The sequence below is a fragment of the Oncorhynchus tshawytscha genome, linkage group LG16 (genome assembly GCF_018296145.1).
Source record: "Oncorhynchus tshawytscha isolate Ot180627B linkage group LG16, Otsh_v2.0, whole genome shotgun sequence".
Lineage (NCBI taxonomy): Eukaryota > Metazoa > Chordata > Actinopteri > Salmoniformes > Salmonidae > Oncorhynchus > Oncorhynchus tshawytscha.
The window spans coordinates 56,072,937-56,092,081 of record NC_056444.1 but is presented as its reverse complement, the minus strand read 5'-3'; the positions used below and the strand labels follow the sequence as shown (position 1 = coordinate 56,092,081).

General features: G+C 41.2%; 1 protein-coding gene across 4 annotated transcripts in view; it reads left to right on the top strand.

Annotated features, from left to right (window-relative positions):
• LOC112215963 (thymocyte selection-associated high mobility group box protein TOX) overlaps nucleotides 1-19,145 on the top strand; it is a 124,821-nt gene that overhangs the window by 1,290 nt on the left and 104,386 nt on the right. For 2 of the 4 annotated variants that reach the window (XM_042299390.1, XM_042299388.1), the window contains exon 2: nucleotides 162-263. The exons of the other annotated variants lie outside the window; for them this stretch is intronic. In XM_042299390.1, coding sequence (XP_042155324.1) covers nucleotides 231-263 — 33 coding nt within the window. In that variant the 5' untranslated portion in view covers nucleotides 162-230. The remainder of the gene's footprint in view (nucleotides 1-161; nucleotides 264-19,145) is intronic. 4 annotated transcript variants of the gene reach the window in all.

The following is a 19,145-nucleotide window of genomic DNA, read 5'->3' as shown; positions in this document are numbered from 1 at the left end:
CAAACAGTAATATGCACTCGCGTCGTTAAATGAATGGAAAGAGACATCTGTAACAAAACACCTAACTGTTATGACATTCGGCGATTGTCGATGGGTCTACTTTCTTGTTGCCTGAATTAATTTTGGAGTCTTGTTGACGAAATTACCTTTTTTTTTTGTAGAAAGAACAGTTGGGACATCTGAAAAGGGGCTGAAATACAGGACGGTCTCTGGATGATGAGTGCAGCCACATGGGGAAACATGTTTTTAACCATGACACAGAGGTGGGGTTGTTGTTTCATTTGGAATAAGCTTTCCACTGTAGCAGCTGGCATAGGATTGACATTTTAAACAAATAGGATAATGGTTAAATCATCATTATTTAGAGACCCCCTCCAAAGTTTGGCTTTCTTACATTTTGGGCAGTCTTCATTTTTGCAATCTTTTTTAGATTTAGTCTAGTCTTAGTCATTTTGACTTAAATACTATTAAGCTTAGTCGCATTTTTTGTCATTTGAATAAGGATTTAGTCCAGTTATTGTCAAAATGACAAAAACAGTGGGCCATTTTAGTCAACTAAATGCCCATTCATTTTTAGTTACATCACATTTGTGTTGCTTCATTAATCTATAATAAACATAAATCACTGACTTCCATGTGCACAAACATACATAGCCTTGTCCTGCCGACATATTTTTCGGCCTAACATCCTAGCGCATGATTCTCTCCCTAACAGCCAAATTGGCAGAAGAACACATTACTCTGCAGCAGATTTTTTTTAAATCACACCCTTGACAGGGCTCCAGACTAACATTTTCCCCTGGTGGAACTGGTGCTACTAACTTTTTCAGTTGGTGCCATGTCACCAGCCCATGATTTGGTCACACCAATTTTTTTCCTCCGTGTCACGCAAACTATTATTTTTTTAAAATCACTGTAGAAAGACATTCACAGTGCTTTAGGCTCTGTAATAGACCACTGAGATGGTAGGCTATTCAATAAATAAGTTGTTTCATCTAACATGTCCAAGCAGGAATGCATGATTAAAGATGTTGATGTGCAACTTAATCCAGTGATTGTCATGAATTGTGAGTTGACAATAGGGTATTGTTGTTATATTTTACTGTTAAAATAGGGCTCCAGAATTTTCAGAATTTTGTTCTTTAATAGATAATCTCTATTGCACCCCGCACTGCCCTCTGCCATCTGGACAAGAGTAACACCTATGTGAGAATGCTGTTAATTGACTACAGATCAGTGCGCAACACCATAGTGCCCCCCAAGCTCAGCACTAAGCTCAGGCCTAGGACTAAACACCTCCCTCTGCAACTGGATCCTGGACTTCCTGAAGGGCTGTCCCCAGGTGGTGAGGGTAGGCAACAACACATCAGCCACACTGACCCTCAACACAGGGGCCCCTCAGGGCTGCGTGCTTAATCCCCTTCTGCACTCCCTGTTCACCCACGACTGCGTGGCTGCGCACGATTCCAACACCATCATTAAGTTTGCTGTCGACACAACCGTGGTAGGCCTGATCCCCGATGACAATGAGACAGCCTATAGGAGGTCAGTGACCTGGCAGTGTGGTGTCAGGACAAAAACCTATCCCTCAACATCAGCAAGACAATGGAGCTGATGGTAGACTACAGAAACGGAGGCCCGAGCACACCCCCAACAACATCGACAGGGCTGTAGTGGAGTGGGCCGAGAGCTTCAACTTCCACGGTGTCCACATCACTAAGGAATTAACATGGTCCACACACACCAACACAATCGTGAAAAAAGAGGTTGAAAATAATTGGCATGGGCCCTCAAATCCTCAAAAAGTTCTACAGCTGTACAATTGATAGCATCTTGACTACGGCTGTTACGGTGACCGTATTACCACCACACTGGCGGACACGAGTCATGACCGTAGTCTAATTCACGGTCACGGTAACTTGGCTTATCCAAGCTCTGATGCTGCTGATTGTCATTAGTAGCCTATCAAGCGTCCTACATTCGCTATTTATGGGCATATATTACCTTTTTTTCCCCATGCCCCTGTTCCGAGACAGGTGCATGATAATGGTCCATTCTAAATCAAAACTAATTTCATATATATATTATTTAGTATATGTGAAGACAATATTAAATACAGAATAGTCAGATAGGTGAAAATATTAGCCTGTCACTTGTGAATGATGTATTATCACTTGTGAATGATGCCCAGAGTGTGCAGTAAGGCAAGAAACAGCGCATGCCTTTTTTTCCCAGACTTTTCCCAATTATAGTCGCACACCTCATGTAGCCTAGCCCATAGGCCTATATGTTTTGATAAGGTTTGTATCACAACTAAAGTGGCTACATAACTTCTTAAAATTAAGCACATTAATCCACTTCACAACTGGTGTAGAGCCTAACTGGCATACATAGGCGGCAAGTGAGTTTCAAGTTTGAGCAAGATCATTTTTAGGGGGAATTACGGCCACACAAGGGGGATGCTGCCGGGAAATTGGAGGCCTGGTGAAAATATTATGAAGTGCTTGTCAAATTGTGAATGAGAGACTGATGAGTTGTGTGCAGCCTGCACAAGAAACAAATCAGAGCTCATGACTTTCATGCAACACTTTTTTTCAAATCATCATTACTGTCGCATCATGCAACCTTCAGAATCTATTAAAATCCAAACATATAACCCAACATTTGTATCACAACTAAAGTTGCATAAATACTAAGAATATAGGAGGACCTGTTTCTTTGTTAACTGCTCAACACAGAATAGCCGCATGTGCACATCCTTTCTATTTTATTCAGCTAAATTCAATTGTATTCTTCATACTCTATAATAATAAAAATAATGCCACATAATTCTAAGCAAATCTTGTCTGCTAAATGAACTACTGTAGGCCACAGCCATAAGGCGTAGCCATATCAGGGCCTAAAATAAGGACAACTCACAGTCTGCATCAGTGGCTTGTAGGCTATGCATGGAAGCTAGGAGATTAACGGTCAATTACCGTGAGACTGACAGTTATTTACTGACAAAATATCATGACCGCCACAGCCCTAATCTTGAATGGCTGCATCACTGCTTGGTATGGCAACTGGTTGGCATCCGACCGCAAGGCGCTACACTCACAATGGCCAATTTGCAATTGTGTCATGTTGCGGGCTTCGTATCATATCAAATATCTTCGTTGTAAAATAGTTCCTATTGAGCTCAATATTAAGAGATGAAAATTAAATTATTAAAGTCGTTTCTTCCAAAGCTATGTATTTCCCACAATTGAATTTTGAAATGTTATACAACAGACACCTTTTTTCCCTCTCCCAGAGTGCACATCAAGTGGCTCGCTGATCACAGAAGCAGACCCCAGAGAAACAGGCAAAGGGGCTACAGTAGGCACTTTCATTACAGGCATCATGAGGATAATGCAGTTTATTGTTTGACCAAATCATGCTTTTAGCAGAAAGAAAAAAACAAGTTTTGAAACTTTTGAGTGAGGTGACCATGTAATGAATGTTCAGCTCGCACTGATGCGATCAATTAAAAATGTAACTTGCACAGCCAAGTCAAAGGGTCGCAAAATGCGACTAAATGGTCGCAGTCTGGAACCCTGTCCCTTGACATACCGTAGCTATGTTGTAATCAAAGTTATGTCATAAGTAGTGGTTACAGCAAGCTAACTTGCTAGCATTATCAATCTGTTATTACCTGAGCGTATATATTGGAATGATGTGCTTTCCGATGTCTTTTGAGGTTGGTAGTATTTTTCCCTGTCAACTTGTCAACCTGCCTCCCTGTCAGCGATATAACAAACGCTGTCTTTTCCCGTGGAAATCATTGCATTCTTGTCTTGTTTGAATCGACCTTATACGTAAAGTGGCTCCAAATGTCGCTATTTTTTCTACCAGGAGCTTGTACCACTGGGAGAGTAGCCATGTCTTATTCACATGATTGATTTTTGCTGCCAGATTGGAGAACGGTTGCCTGGCAGAGAGGTGACTCGTGAATGACCTGGGCATGGTATATATTTTCCACCGCATTGCAACAATTGAATGAGAAAGCCTTACAATCCTGCTCATGTCATGCATGCTTTTGATTAGACCAAGCAAATAACACTGAAAAGCTCTCAATGTCTCCAAAAACTCTTGTCAAATCCACTGACTAGTAAGATTTTAGTCACAGAGAACATTTAGTTAACATTTTGTTTCCGTCAACAGAAATTACAAAAATGCTTTGTTTAGTTATAGTATTTTTCTGGGTCTATTCAGTCAGTTATCGTCTCGTTAATTTAGGGGGGCTCATGTCTCATTCAGGGGGTCTGAGACCCTCTCTGGGCCGCTGTAATCCATACCTTCTTGGATTATTTTCAATCACCTTGCACGGTAGGTAGGCTACTGCTCTCGTTCTGAGAGGCTATCCCGTCAGATGAATTAGCATGTTGGATCAAAATAGGCCATGGGCTATTTATCCATATTGTCCGTATCTTTGATGATTATGAGTCCCAATCATGGTGTCTCACTGTGAGATGAATACTAAAATGGTTTTAGAGACGCATCATTTTACACCCCACTGCTTCAGTTCTCGAACTGACCTCTGGCACTTCATCTCCATCTTTGGAGGATGTATGGTTGACCTAGCCAACTATAGCTAGGCTACTTATGATCTATTGCTTGTTAGTTTTTTGCTTTTGTTGTGCTTGAGATTATGAAAAGCGCTATAGAAATGTAATCAAATTATTATTATACCAACTATAGTTTATTCAAGCAAAAAGCTCTAACAAAGGCCAAGAGGCCGACACGTAAGCTTCAATATAAAAGTGATAGTGTTAGCAAGAGCAGTGTGCGGGTTTCTTTTTTCTTTTAACGTATTTAATTGTTATGCACCTGCAACAAGATAGCTCAGATGTGCGAGTGCAGTTTTGAATGTTGAAATGGAACACAACAACAGTAGATGTACCGGTATCAAATAAATGATTTAATTACACACAAGAAACACTTTTCAATGAGAAAACAGAAATCCACTTTGAGTTTAAAAAAAGGACCACTTCCAGTGTGCGGCTGTGACCTCCCCTCCCCCCCGTGCCGACTCCGGTGGGGGGAGCTTTTAACTCCTGGAAAATATGCAAAAGAATAGCTCTCAGTCATCAAACATACTACATGTAAAGGCCTGTAAAACGTATTATGCCAAGTACAGTACATTTCTCTGGAATACACTTGCACGTTTCTAACACGTAACACTGAGTGTACAAAACATTAGGAACACCTGCTCTTTCTATTGCATAAATTGACCAGGTCAATGCTGTAATCCCTTATTGATGTCACTTGTTAAATCCACTTCAATTATTGTAGATGAAGGGGAGAAGACAGGTTAAAGAAGGATTTTTAGGCCTTGAGACAATTGAGACGTGGATTGTGTATGTGTGCCATTCAGAGGGTGAATGTGAAAGACAAAAGATTTAAGTGCCTTTGAATGGGGTATGGTAGCAGGTGCCAGGCGCACTGGTTTGACTGTGTCAAGAACTGCAAAGCTGCTGAGTTTTTCACGCTCAACAGTTTCCCGTGTGTGTCAAGAATGGTCCATCACCCAAATGACATCCAGCCAACTTGACACAACTGTGGGAAGCATTAGGGTCAACATGGGCCAGCATCCCTGTGGAACACTTTCGACCGAGGTTCTCCCACTTATTTTTCACCCATGCAGGTGTCAGCTGCCCCTCCAGCTCACACTCCTTCACATATATTCTTAACAGGCATAAGATGAAGTACAACATTAACCAAAACATAGCTAGACTGCCACATAATTTGTCAAATTGGAAGGTGAAACAGTAATGAGTGCATTTTACCATTACTTTCACCATAACAGCTTATGTGCAATGAAACTACACAGATAAACAGTGACAAATCAGGAGAACTAGGGGATTAGAGAAGTGTTGGGACTAGCTAGCTCTTGATCAGGACTCTCGGTTCCATTACATTACACATAAGAGTCATTGGACGAAGGCGTCTTCTGTTGGGTGGAGTTTTGTTAAGATTCCCACATCGCTTGCAGATGTGGAGACGAGGCAGCCACATGTGCTAATTAGCTATCAAGCATGCTCCGAACTCCTGTGTGTAAGAGTAACTCAGGAAGTGTAGTGGAAGTGTAGTTTCGTCAGACGGAGACACCCATAGCTGTATGGATCTGTTCAAAACTACTACAGTAAGTGTATCTTCTTTCTCGCTGATGAAAGATAAGGGCCATATGTTTCAAAAGCGAGATAGCGAACAATGATTATTGACGTTTTTAAACGTTAAAACTCAAGAGTCGGGATTGTAGTTCACACGAGGCAGTCGTGGGCAAAGCTAATGGCTGTGAACTTTAGGGAGAGGGCAGAATGCCACCTAGAGTTTTGGAGCTGTGACCAGCACCACTGTGGAAAATAGGAATGTGGGCTGCCACGTTAATAACGTTAGCTATAACACAGCTAGTGGCAATGCATAGTGCATTGGCAAGAGGACTAACTATGTCCACATGACTTACTCAAACCCTTTTCTTGTGGCATTTCTCCTGCTGATTTCATGACTGAATTAAATGCCTTGTATTGTCATCAGACCTTGTAACAGTTTGAACACAAGCCCTGGTATTTACAACAAGTAGCTCGCTAACTCGGTTAATATCAAATATGAAGTTATCGCTAAACAACAAGAAAGTAAACCTATAGCTAACATTACTGTTCAAACAGTTATAACCTTTAGTCCTACTAAAGCACGTAGCCAGCTAAATGCACGGCAGGCAGCAGGCTGCAGATCTGTTTTCAATGATGTAACGTTATGATGAAATAGTTCGTTATTCACTATCCTCCAAGTTGTTTTGTTGTTTACGTGAAGCTATCTATCAAAACGCTCAGCCCTCCCTTTTCCAATGTATTGTGGCTGTGAAATTCCCGAAAAGTGTGCAGAGAATTCTACTAGATGAAAAACCAAAATTAGTATAATATCCTGGCATTTAAAGTCGATTTTCAAAGATGCACATACTTCTATTTTCACATACTGAGAATGTGTCATGCACAATTGCGTTGTTTCCCCACTATAAATTGATTTCTGTAGTGCATCCCCATATCTAATTGATCAGCTGTTGTCAAAGCCAAAGTGAGTGTGACATCTGGGCATTTAAAGTATACTTTGTGTTTGAAATGTCTATTAAACATGATTTTTTTCCCGCATACTCCAGTGGCCTACTATTTAGGATGCAATTATGGGTAGTAGGACACGGCCAGTATCTCAGGAAGAAAGAACGCATCAAGTTGGCTATAATAGGCTACAATGGAATGCTCCAAAATATGTATTCGGTCCCTTGAATCTCAGGTATTTATTTGAAATATTTAAAGGTGGCCTGTGCTTCTGGTTGATAGGTCCCTCACAAGGCGAGATTACAATCATCCCACATGTAACATTAACTGCCTTCACTGGCATTACAAATGGGACGGAGACCATTGGGACCGTCTGATCTCATGTTAACAAGGTGCACAGGGTCAGTTTCTTATCCTCAAACCGTTGTCAAACTGGCTGTCTCATTTAAGAGTGGCATCAACCTCTCTAATGTAGGCCATATCTATATCTGATCTATCAGTAGCTAATCGTTTTAGGTGGGCTCTGCTGCCGAGATCTTCAGGAATTTTGACACATACCCTTTCAGAGATGGAAAGGAGGCAAGAGAGTCTCATGATTGCTCATTTCCATGACAAGATAATATGCCATTAGCAGACACTTTTATTTAAAGCGACTTCCAGCAGTGCGTGTATAAATAATCAAATGGGTGGCCACAGCGGGAGTCAAACCCATTTTTAACACCATGCTCTACCAACTGAGCTACACAGGTGCTGTTTTAGGTTTTTGTTGCACACTTCCTAATTAGACATTGTGATCCCTGGTTAAACCTATGGCGTATTTTGGGAGGAGAGATGAGAATATGATTGGCTTAACGGTGAGGTAATTTGCCTAAAAAAAGGTCCCGGAAAGATTTGCTGGCTGCAGTATGCCCCTTGAATATCCATCCTCAAGCCGAATCACATCTCTGAAAATATGGGAGAATGAACAATTCTTGTTTCTTACTATCCCCCTGAAAAGCAATTTGCAGCCTGAGGAATCGTTTTTCTTTTCATAGGTCTTGAATTAACAAGTCTCACGTGTCTCACCAAAGCTTGATTGGAAAACACGATAAAACATTTTCTGGTATAGATAAAAAGGTATGTTTCTTTGCCAGCATTTTGTCAGAGCAAATTTACAACTTACTTTCAAATCCACATAGGTTACAAACCTTGTTATGGTAACTAATTAGCATGCTTATGAGGCATCCAGAGAATCAAGAATGGTGTGGGTCTGTTTTAGCATACAACTGTTAATTTTAGTGTGACTGCTCTTACATATTTTAAAGGTATTTCAAGGAAATTAATTTCAGTAAGAGTTTAATCAATGACCCTATGATTCAGTTCAACTGACCATGGCACTCTCCATAATTGGTTGAAATGTCTTGATGAGAGAAAATGTAAAGCCTTTTTTTCAGATTTCATTTTTATATGGCTCCAAAGCATTGCATGTCAATTCCTCCATAATGTCTATAACACCCTATAGCTAGCCATTTTACCTGGTGGAGCTGAACCGTGCACATTTGAGGGCAAATGGAATTCTGTGAAATTATCACGAGAGGGGCTGCTGGAGAAGGAAAAGAGAATTGGTAAGGAGTTGAGACTTTCACATGTCCATGAATAACTCTGAATAATGTCTGTGATAATATGTCTCTCTTACTCTGTGGCGCTCCCGCAGCCTAGAAATAACATCAAACGTTGTAATTACTGCCGTCTTTGTGCTACTTTGGAATATGAACCAGTACTATGTTTTAGTGTTCTCTACCTTTGCTTTCAGCACATCAAGAAATTGCTGCATAGGTTGTCTGTAAACGATAGAAAATAATGGAGTTGAACTACATTTTTTCTACTGCCACTTCTAGATGTTTTGTTCAGCTGTAATTATGTATGGTCTTCTATTCTGTCATCCAGCACGTTCAGTTTGTTTTGGGAAATAAGGGTACGCAATGGCAAATCCACTGTTTGTATAACTAAATCAGACAGTGCAGCTGTCCTTCTGTCCTACAGTATGCTGAACACTTTAAGTGGAGGCCACACCCAGGTCCTATAATTTCCGACAACTGACATCTGGATGCCTGTCTGCCTGTTTTATATACCAAGCCAAGGCCACGTAAATCATTGTCTGTAGGATATATATATATATATATTATTTAAGTTTACATACACCTACTCAGTTTTTCACAATTCCTGACATTTAATCCTAATACAATTCCCTGTCTTAGGTCAGTTAGGATCACCACTTTCTTTTAAGAATGTAAAATGTCAGAATAACAGTAGAGAGAATGATTTATTTCAGCTTTTATTTCTTTCATCACATTCCCAGTGGGTCAGAAGTTTACGTACACTCAATTAGTATTTGGTAGTATTGCCTTTCAATTTTTAACTTGGGTCAAACGTTTCGGGTAAACTTCCACAAGCTTCCCACAATAAGTTGGGTGAATTTTGTCCCATTCCCCCTGACAGAGCTGGTGGTACTTGGGCCTTCTTGCTCGCACACGCTTTTTAAGTTCTGCCCACACATTTTCTATAGGATTGAGGTCAGGGCTTTGTGATGGCCACTCCAATACCTTGCCTTTGTTGTCCTTAAGCCAATATATCCACATAACTTTCCTACTCATGATGCCATCTATTTTGTGAAGTGCCCCAGTCCTTCCTGCAGCAAACCACCCCCACAACATGATGCTGCCACTTCTGTGTTTCATGGTTGGGATGGTGTTCTTTGGCTTGCAAGCCTCCCCCATTTTCCTCCTAACATAGCGATGGTCATTATGGCCAAACAGTTCTATTTTTGTTTCATCAGACCAGGAGACATTTCTCCAAAAAGTACGATCTTTGTCCCAATGTGTAGTTGCAAACTGTAGTCTGGCCTTTTAACCTCTCTAGGGCTAGCGTCCCACCTGGCCAACATCCTGTGAGATAGCAGAGCGCCAAATTCAAATACAGAAATACTCATTGTAAAAATTCAGAAAAGATACAACAATTTCACATAGGTTTAAAGATGAACTTCTTGTGAATCCAACCACGGTGTCAGATTTCAAAATGCTTTACGGCGAAAGCATACCGTACAATTATTTGAGAACATAGCCCAGCAGACAAATCATTACAAACAGTAACCAGCCAAGTAGAAGAGTTACACAAGTCAGAAATAGAGATAAAATTAATCACTTACCTTTGATGATCTTCATATGTTTGCACTCAGAAGACATTCATTTATTCCATAAATGTTCCTTTTGTTCGATAAAGTCTCTCTTTATAGCCGAAAACCTCAATTTTCTTCAGTAATCCACAGGCTCAAACACAGTCACAACAGGCAGACAAAAAAATCCAAATTGTATCCGTAAAGTTCATAGAAACATGTCAAACGATGTTTATATTCAATCCTCAGGTTGTTTTTAGCCTAAATAATCGATAATATTTCAAACGGACAATAACGTCATCAATATAAAAGGTAAACAAGAAAGGCACTCTTGGTCGCGTGCATGAAAAAGCTCTCTGACACGGCAGGGTCCACTTATTCAGACTGCTCTTACTCCCTAATTTTTCAGAATACAAGCCTGAAACAATTTCTAAAGACTGTTGACATCTAGTGGAAGGCATAGGAACTGCAATTTGAGTCCTAAGTCAATGGATACTGTAATGGCATTGAATAGAAAACTTCAACAACAACAAAAATCCTACTTCCTGAATGGATTTTCTCAGGTTTTCACCTGCCAAATCAGTTCTGTTATACTTACAGACATTATTTTAACAGTTTTGGAAACTTCAGAATGTTTTCTATCCAGATCTACTAATTATACTAATATGCATATCCTATCTTCTGGGCCTGAGTAGAAGGCAGTTTACTTTGGGCATGCTTTTCAGCCAACATTCCAAATGCTGCCCCCTACCCTAGAGAAGGTAAAGGCGGTTTTGGAGCAGTGGCTTCTTCCTTGTTGTTCCTTTCAGGTTTTGTCGATATAGGACTCGTTTTACTGTGGATACAGATACTTTTGTATCTGTTTCCTCCAGCATCTTCACAAGGTCCTTTGCTGTTGTTCTGGGATTGATTTGCACTTTTCACACCAAAGTACGTTCATCTCTAGGAGACAGAACGCATCTCCTTCCTGAGCGGTATGACAGATGCGTGGTCCCATGGTGTTTATACTTGCGTACTATTGTTTGTACAGATGAATGTGGTACCTTCAGGCATTTGGAAATTGCTCTCATTTTTTTCTGAGGTCTTGGCTGATTTCTTTTGATTTTCCCATGATGTCAAGCAAAGAGGCACTGAGTTTGAAGGTAGGCCTTGAAATACATCCACAGATACACCTCCAATTGACTAAAATTATGTAAATTAGCCTATCAGAAGCTTCTAAAGCCATGACGTAATTTCCTGGAATTTTCCAAGCTGTTTAGCGGCACAGTCAATTTAGTGTATGTAAACTTCTGACCCACTGGAATTGTGATACAGTGAATTATAACAGTGAATCAGTGAATCATGCACAAAGTATAAAGGAAATCAGCCAATTTAAATATGTTCATTAAGCCCTAATATATGGATTTGACATGAATGGGAATACAGATATGCATCTGTTGGTCACATATGCCTTTAAAAAAAGTAGGGGCTAGGATCAGAAAACCAGTCAGTATCTGGTGTGACCACCATTTTCCTCATGCAGCACGACACATCTCCTTCGCATAGAGTTGGTCAGGCTGTTGATTATGACCTGTGGAATGTTGTCCCACTCCTCTTCAATGGCTGTGCGAAGTTGTTGGATATTGGCGGCAACTGGAACACACTGTCCTACACGTCGATCCCGAGCATCTCAAACATGCTCAGTGGGTGATAGGTCTATTGAGTATGCAGGCCATGGAAGAACTGGGATATTTTCAGCTTCCAGGAGTTGTGTAAAGGTCCTTGCGACATGGGGCCGTGCATTATCATGCTGAAACATGAGGTGATGGCGGTGGATGAATGGCATGTCAATGGGCCTCAGGATCTCATCACGGTATCTCTGTGCATTCAAATTGCCATCGATAAAATGCAATTGTGTTCATTGTCCGTAGCTTATGCCTGCCCATACCATAACCCCACCACCACCATGGGGCACTCTGTTCACAATGTTGACATCAGCAAACTGCTCGCCCTCACGATGCCATACATGGTCTGCGGTTGTGGGGCCAGTTAGACATACTACCAATTTCTCTAAAATGACGTTGGAGGCGGCTTTTGGTAGAGAAATTAACATTTCATTTTCTGGAAACAGCTCTGGTGGACATGCCCGCAGTCATCATGCCAATTGCACGCTTCCTCAAAACTTGAGACATCTGTGGCATTGTGTTGTGTGACAAAACTGCACATTTTAGAGTGGTCTTTTATTATCCCCAGCGCAAGCTGCACCTGTGTAACGATCATGCTGTTTAATCATCTTGTTGATCTGCTACACCTGTCAGGTGGATGGATTATCTTGGCAATGGAGAAATGCACACTGACAGGGATGTAAACAAATTTGTCCACCAAATATGAGAGAAATAAGCTTTTTGTATGTATGGAACATTTCTGGGATCTTTTATTTTAGCTTTACATGTTGTGTTTATATTTTTGTTCAGTGTATATTCACACACATGAAACCAATGCAAAACTTGTTGGTCTGAAGCATTTGTAATATTGTTAATTCCATTAGATGCCAGGAAATAATTCATGCTACGGTACAGTTTTATATCCTAGGGCAGCAAATGTAGTAATGTAGCTATTAGCTAATAACAAGCTCTATTGTGGTGAAGGGAGAGCGAGTGGAATGGGTTGAAATAATCAGTGCCACACAGCAGGTGGACAGTGTGTGTGTCTCAAATGGCACACTATTCCCTATATAGTGAGCTCCTTTTGACCAGGGCTCATACGATGTATTGCACTGTGTAGAGAATAGGGTGCCATTTGGATTGCAGCCAGTGTGTTCTCACTCTGACCTCAGCCATTCACTGGTTTTGCTGACTTAGACATCACAATCACAATTGCTTTTCTAGACTGTGAAGGGGAAGGCCATGCATACCACAGTGTGGACTCATGACACAGAGCGCCCAGGAGAAACAACATGCAGTAAATCACTTGTGCTCCAAGGAGATTTTACTGTGAATTTATACCATTTGAAATCATCCATGGGGCAAATATTTTGTACAGGAGACTCACTAGATTATTTTTGTTAGATGTGAGAAAGTCTTCGGACCCCATCTCATTTTGAACCTCTAACTGAGCAAATTTTGTTCTGCCCCAAGCTTTAGATTCTCCAGGAAGATATACATTTGAATGTGTGAACTTTTTTGCCAAGTTTTAATAAAACACCTCTAGTTGTCAACTGTACTGTAATATCATCAAGAGAGTAATTACAGCATAGAAGAGCAGCTCGTCTTAGAACAGGGATTAGTCCTATTTAAGAGTTGGACTTATGTAAATCAGCCTGAAGAGAGAGCAAAGGAAGCCAAGAAATGATCTGTCCGTACTAGAGGTCGACCGATTAATCGGAATGGCCGATTAATTAGGGCCAATTTCAAGTTTTCATAACAATCGGAAATCGGTATTTTTGGACACCGATTTGGACGATTAAAAAAAAAATATATATATTTTTTTACACCTTTATTTAACGAGGCAAGTCAGTTAAGAACACATTCTTATTTTCAATGACGGCCTAGAAACGGTGGGTTACCTGCCTTGCTCAGGGGCAGAACGACAGATTTTTACCTTGTCAGCTCGGGGATTCAATCTTGCAACCTTACAGTTAACTAGTCCAACGCTCTAACCACCTGCCTCTCATTTCACTCCACGAGGAGCCTGCCTGTTCCGCAAATGCAGTAAGAAGCCAGGGTAAGTTGCTAGCTAGCATTAAACTTATCTTATAAAAAACAATCAATCAATCAATCATAATCACTAGTTAACTACACATGGTTGATGATATTACTAGTTTATCTAGCGTGTCCTGCGTTGCATATAATCGATGCGGTGCGCATTCGTCAAAAAAGACTGTCGTTGATCCAACGTGTACCCAACGATAAACATCAATGCCTTTCTTTAAATCAATACACAGAAGTATATATTTTTAAACCTGCATATTTAGCTAAAAGAAATCCAGGTTAGCAGGCAATATTAACCAGGTGAAATTGTGTCACTTCTCTTGCGTTCATTGCACGCAGAGTCGGTGTATATACAACAGTTTGTGCCGCCTGGCTCGTTGCGAACTAATTTGCCAGAATTGTACGTAATTATGACATAACATTGAAGATTGTACAATGTAACAGCAATATTTAGACTTAGGGATGCCACCCGTTAAATAAAATACGGAATGGTTCCGTATTTCACTGAAATAATAAATGCTTTGTTTTCGAAATGATAGTTTCCGGATTCGACCATATTAATGACCAAAGGCTCGTATGTGTGTTATTATGTTATAAATAAGTCTATGATTTGATATTTGATAGAGCAGTCTGACTGAGCGATGGTAGGCACCAGCAGGCTCGTAAGCATTCAATCAAACAGCACTTTCGTGCGTTTTGCCAGCAGCTCTTCGCAATGCTTCAAGCATTGAGCTGTTTATGACTTCAAGCCTATCAACTCCCGAGATTAGGCTGGTGTATCCGATGTGAAATGGCTAGCTAGTTAGAGGGGTGCGCGCTAATAGCGTTTCAAACGTCACAAAATCTGAGACTTGGAGTGGTTGTTCCCCTAGCTCTGCAAGGGCCGCGGATTTTGTGGAGCGATGGGTAACGATGATTCGAGGGTGGCTGTTGTCGATGTGTTGCTGGTTCGAGCCAGGTAGGGGCGAGGAGAGGGACGGAAGCTATACTGTTACACTGGCAATACTAAAGTGCCTATAAGAACATCTAATAGTCAAAGGTATATGAAATACAAATGGTATAGAGAGAAATAGTCCTATAAATACTATATTAACTACAACCTAAAACCTCTTACCTTGGAATATTGAAGTTAAAAGGAACCACCAGCTTTCATATGTTCTCATGTTCTGAGCAAGGAACTTAAACGTTAGCTTTTGTTCATGGCACATATTGCACTTTTACTTTCCTCTCCAACACTTTGTTTTTGCATTATTTAAACCAAATTGAACATGTTTTATTATTTATTTGAGGCTAAATTGATGTTTATTGATGTATTATATTAAGTTAAAATAAGTGTTCATTCAGTATTGTTCTAATTGTCATTATTACAAATACATTTTAAAAATCGGCCGATTAATCGGAAGCTTTCTTTTTTTGGCCCCCCAATAATCGGTATCGGCATTGAAAAATCATAATCGGTCGACCTCTAGTCCGTACTGTGCATGTAGTGTTTGTATTGAGCGTCTCTCTGTGTGTTGGATAGTGTGAGGGAGAGGGAGATTCAGAGCGATAAAGAGAGAGAGAGACAGAAAAATGAATACCCGTGCACTAATTAGTGGGACTGGCAGCCATGGATTGCTGCCTGTTGTTGTAAGAGAGAGAGGGGGGAGTAGTCTATTCCTCGGAGCGGCTGTTGGCATAATTAAGACCAGTCGGCCTGTTCCAGTAAGACTTCGTCAGAACGAGCCTCCCATGGGGCAACTCCACGGCACTCTAATTTTACCTGCAGAAAAGAAAGAAACTGCTGTGGGTTAGGCCCCTGGGTGTAGTGTTAAGCGTTGATTATGTTTGTTAATGGTTACGAGCGCCGAGAAGTCAAAAGCTGGGGTTGTTAAAATGGATGCGCTAATAACAGTGTATGTCCATCACGTTGGTTCCATTTCTTGCTGCATGAGGACAGAAGCATGGACAAACATTTTGGATGTCTTAGCATCACAAGGAAGCTATTGTTCTACTGGCCTTGACATGTTCATAGACCTTTCTGGTATCCTTCAGCCATTTGTGTGTGGGGTTGAGTTGTGTAGAATATTTGAGGGGATCAGTTTGAGCAAGGCGAGGGACAAAACCGATAATCCTGATCACATAATGAACAGATATTTGGGATGTAGGTGTTTTGCAGTCTCACAAAGCCAACCTTACAAATTGTGCCTCTTTGACACGACTATTGGAATATGACTATTCTGTTAGAAATTCCTGGGCTTCTGAGGCTAGATGATTTGTAGATCAGTGATTCTGCCCAGTCCGGCTGCAATGTAGAGGATTTCAAAGTCAAAGATGTACACTAAGCTATATGGAATTGTTTAGCTATTTGATTTAGAATTTTAAGACCCCTTGAAGTATAAAGAAAATATAAAAACATTTTTTTTGTATATATTTTTATTCAAGTTTTACTAAATGTACAAAGATATGACCACATTCCAACCACCCTCCCTCCCTCCCTCCCTCCCTCCCTCCCTCCCTCCCTCCCTCCCTCCCTCCCTCCCTCCCTCCCTCCCTCCCTCCCTCCCTCCCTCCCTCCCTCCCTCCCTCCCTCCCTCCCTCCCTCCCTCCCTCCCTCCCTCCCTTATTTTTGTACATGTATTTAACCCCTTAACTTAAGCACTAAACTGTCTCCATATACACGGAGTATACAAAACATGACTCTTTCCATGACATTGACTGACCAGGTAAATCTAGGTGAAAGCTATGATCCCTCATTGATGCCACTTCTTAAATCTACTTCAATCGGTCTAGATGAAGGGGAGGAGACAGGTTAAAGAAGGATTTTTAAGCCAATTGAGACATGGATTGTGTATGTGTGCCATTCAGAGGTGAATGGGCAAGTAAAAAATGTAAGTGCCTTTGAACAGGGTATGGTAGTAGGTGCCAGGCACACCGGTTTGTGTCAAGAACTGAAACTCTGCTGCAACTCCGTGTGTATCAAGAATGGTCCACCACCTAAAGGACATCCAGCCACAACTATTGGAAGCATGGGAAACAACATGGGCCAGCATCCCTGTGGAACGCTTTCGACACCTGGTAGAGTCCATGCCCCAACGAATTGAGGCTGTTCTGAGGGCAGGGGGGAGGTATATTCAGTGTATACTTCCATACATTTTTTAAACTGTTATCTGGGGATATTCAGACGAGTCTTCTAAGGCCTGTGGACCTTAGTCCAAACTGTTCAGATGCTACAGACAGAAGTTGGCATATCGTCTGTACCGACTTCAGACGAGTCGTAGAGCAAAACAGAAAACACTGTCTGTAACGATCCTCTTCCTGTGAATGACTGGACCAAAGCGCAGTCTGAGACGTGTTCATGATATTTATTTAAAATCAGAACAGTAGAAGAAAAAATAACAAAAGAGGAAAACGAACAGTTCTGTAAGGAAACTAATAATACAGAAAACAACTACACACCAAACCCATGTGGGCAAACCCATGTGGGCAAGAGCTGCCTAAGAATGGTTCTCAATCAGGGACAGCTGTCTATTGTCTACTGTCTATACCCGGCCAAAAACAAAGAAATACAAAAACATAGAAAAAAGAACGTAGAATGCCCACCCTAGCCTAACCAAAATAGAGAATAAAAGCCTCTCTATGGCCAGGGCGTGACACCATCGTGTTTGTGAGAGTCTCATCTTTTCCATAATAGTTTGCAGGCCAAACCGTTCGGACGCTACAGACGGTTGTGTGAGAAGACCAATTTTCGGGATGTCTCACGGTCTGACAAACACAGCTTTAGCTTTGTCATTTTTCACCGCAGATGCGGAAGTGCGACATCGGTGGATGCGGTGGATTGAGACGCAAACAGATTTTTTTATTATGTTAATTACATTTCCGCGGGGACATCGACGCTTGTTAAAGTGATCAACCAACAGAGGGAGATAATACGAGGGGGGAAATTAATGAATTTATTAATGAATGGGGAGGAATGCAAGCTGCTCGGGCTGTGTGTATGTATGGAAGAGTCTGTGAGCTGGACAAACATTCACAGTTGTCTCAGCCTCCTGAGGTATGTCCTGTACAAATAGTATCAGCAATGGCAAGCTCTTCGTCTGGCTTAAAAGCTCTTTCCCACACTTGTTTTTTCTGAATATCCTTTACAAACATTATCGGGTGAATGTCAATGCTGTGTTTGCACTGCGGCCTGGAGGGATGGTATCAACGAAAAAGGTTACATTCATTAATGATCTAGCTCCAAATGCAAACAAACAAACAGATGGGAAGAGGGTCCAGTCTTACATTTTATCCAACTGTTCTAACAGTTCAAGTAGTTATTTAAAAGGCTCTTATCTAGACACCAAAGATACGTTTTGTCGTAATGTTGCGCTGTTCTGTTGCAAAATGGCAGTGTTGCATCATCCCTTGTCGATCCAACATATGTTTAGCTTGTGGTGTGTTGCCCTCAGCCTTGATAAATGGCAAACATGCAATCCATCACCATGACATAGAATGTGTGTTATATTTAGTATCAGTCTCCTTCAGAAATCCATTGGGCTTATCGATCCCATTGGTTGTCAGGTAGGAGATGGACTTGAATGACTGTGCCTCTCTCTTATACGAGACTGTGTCTCCTGCCTTGTCCCTCGTCTGTCAGGAATGCCGGATTTATTGTGTGTGACATATTTAGCTAGCAGATATAATTGCCTGTGCGAGGTGATGATAGCCCCATCCAATGGAGTCACTGGAGAGGGCGCCGGCAGCGCGACAGCGAGATCGAATCTGTGTCTCATTCTTCTTCATTGAGACTTTAATGATGAGATTAATTCACAATGGGCAGAGAGAAACATTACAGCGTATGGCAGAGCCAAGCAGAAGCCGTCTTTTTCCTCACAGCATTTCTGTAATGAAGTGGTGTGGCAGAACAGAGAGGGAGAGAGACGGAGAGGGAGGCCTTATTTGTCTTTGTTTTGTCCGGCTGTTTAGTTTCAGCCAGACAAGCCATCCTGTTGAGGGATGTAAGAAAAACAAACAGAGGAAATAAAGTGTAACACCGTGTTGTGCTCAGTTGATTCCGTTTCGTCGAAACAACACCATGACAACTTAGTAATTGTTGTTAACACCGCAAACACAGGAAAGAGTACCTTAGCATATATTTTTTTATAGAACTGTTAATCACACAGTAGACAGTAGTGAAAAAAACACTGCCTGTGTGTGCACACTTGTGCACATGCATGTGTATGTGTGTTGGGAAGAGAGAGAAACAGA